General features: G+C 41.9%; 1 protein-coding gene across 1 annotated transcript; it reads right to left on the bottom strand.

The window, feature by feature from the left end:
• Positions 1-176: 176 nt before the first annotated feature.
• Positions 177-847, bottom strand: LOC117797763 (olfactory receptor 145-like; the record flags this gene model as incomplete). Its single annotated transcript, XM_034650220.1, is given in 2 exon segments — positions 177-308; positions 311-847. Coding segments are annotated over 2 exon segments (669 nt in total), but the record flags the coding sequence as incomplete, so codon positions are not given.
• Between the last annotated feature and the right edge of the window lie 4 nt (positions 848-851).

Below are 851 nucleotides of genomic sequence, written 5' to 3'. Positions count from 1 at the left end.
GCAAATGGTGAAGAAAGAGAAACCTACTCTTCAATAAGCAAAAATAATATATTGAAAGAACATTCACCTTTACCTCAACATGATAAGAAAGAAATAGGATAAGCAGGCTGCCAATTAAATTGCTGTAATTAAAAACAGACTCCTTGTCCTGTACTAAGTGGAGACACTGATTCTGATCAAAACACACTCCTACTCACAGTTTTTCTCAGAGCAAGTTTAACATCTTTGTTTCTCAAGCTGTAAATGAAAGGGTTCATCATGGGAACCACATTGGTATAAAAGACAGAAGAGATTTTCCCCTCATCCNATCCATAGACCCAGCAGAAGATGGTTTAAGATACATAAATGCACCTGATCCAAAGAAGAGAGAAACAGCAACCATGTGGGAACTGCAGGTGCTGAAGGCTTTGGACCTGCCCTCAGTGGAGCTGATGCGCAGGATGCTGGAGAGGATGAAACAATAGGAGACAAAGATGGTGACACTGGGCACAATCACATTGATGCCTACCACAATGAAAACCACCAACTCGTTCACATAGGTGCTCGTGCAGGAGAGCTGGAGCACAGGTAGGATATCACATAAATAATGGTTGATGGTGTTTGCATCACAGAAGGTCAGTCTCAGCATGCATCCTGTGTGAGCCATGGCACCTGAAAATGCCATAAAATATGAACCAAGCATAAGGCTGGAACACACTTTAGGGGACATGACAACATTATACAAAAGAGGGTTACAGATAGCCACATAGCGATCATAGGCCATTGATGTCAGCACATAAACTTCAGAAATACCAAAGCAACAGAAAAAGTAAAGCTGGGTCATGCATCCCCTGTAGGAGATCATATTCTTC

The sequence above is a fragment of the Ailuropoda melanoleuca genome, unplaced genomic scaffold (genome assembly GCF_002007445.2).
Source record: "Ailuropoda melanoleuca isolate Jingjing unplaced genomic scaffold, ASM200744v2 unplaced-scaffold12640, whole genome shotgun sequence".
Classification (NCBI taxonomy): Eukaryota; Metazoa; Chordata; class Mammalia; order Carnivora; family Ursidae; genus Ailuropoda; species Ailuropoda melanoleuca.
The sequence above is the reverse complement of the archived record's forward strand: the minus strand, read 5'-3'. Positions and strand labels throughout refer to the sequence as shown.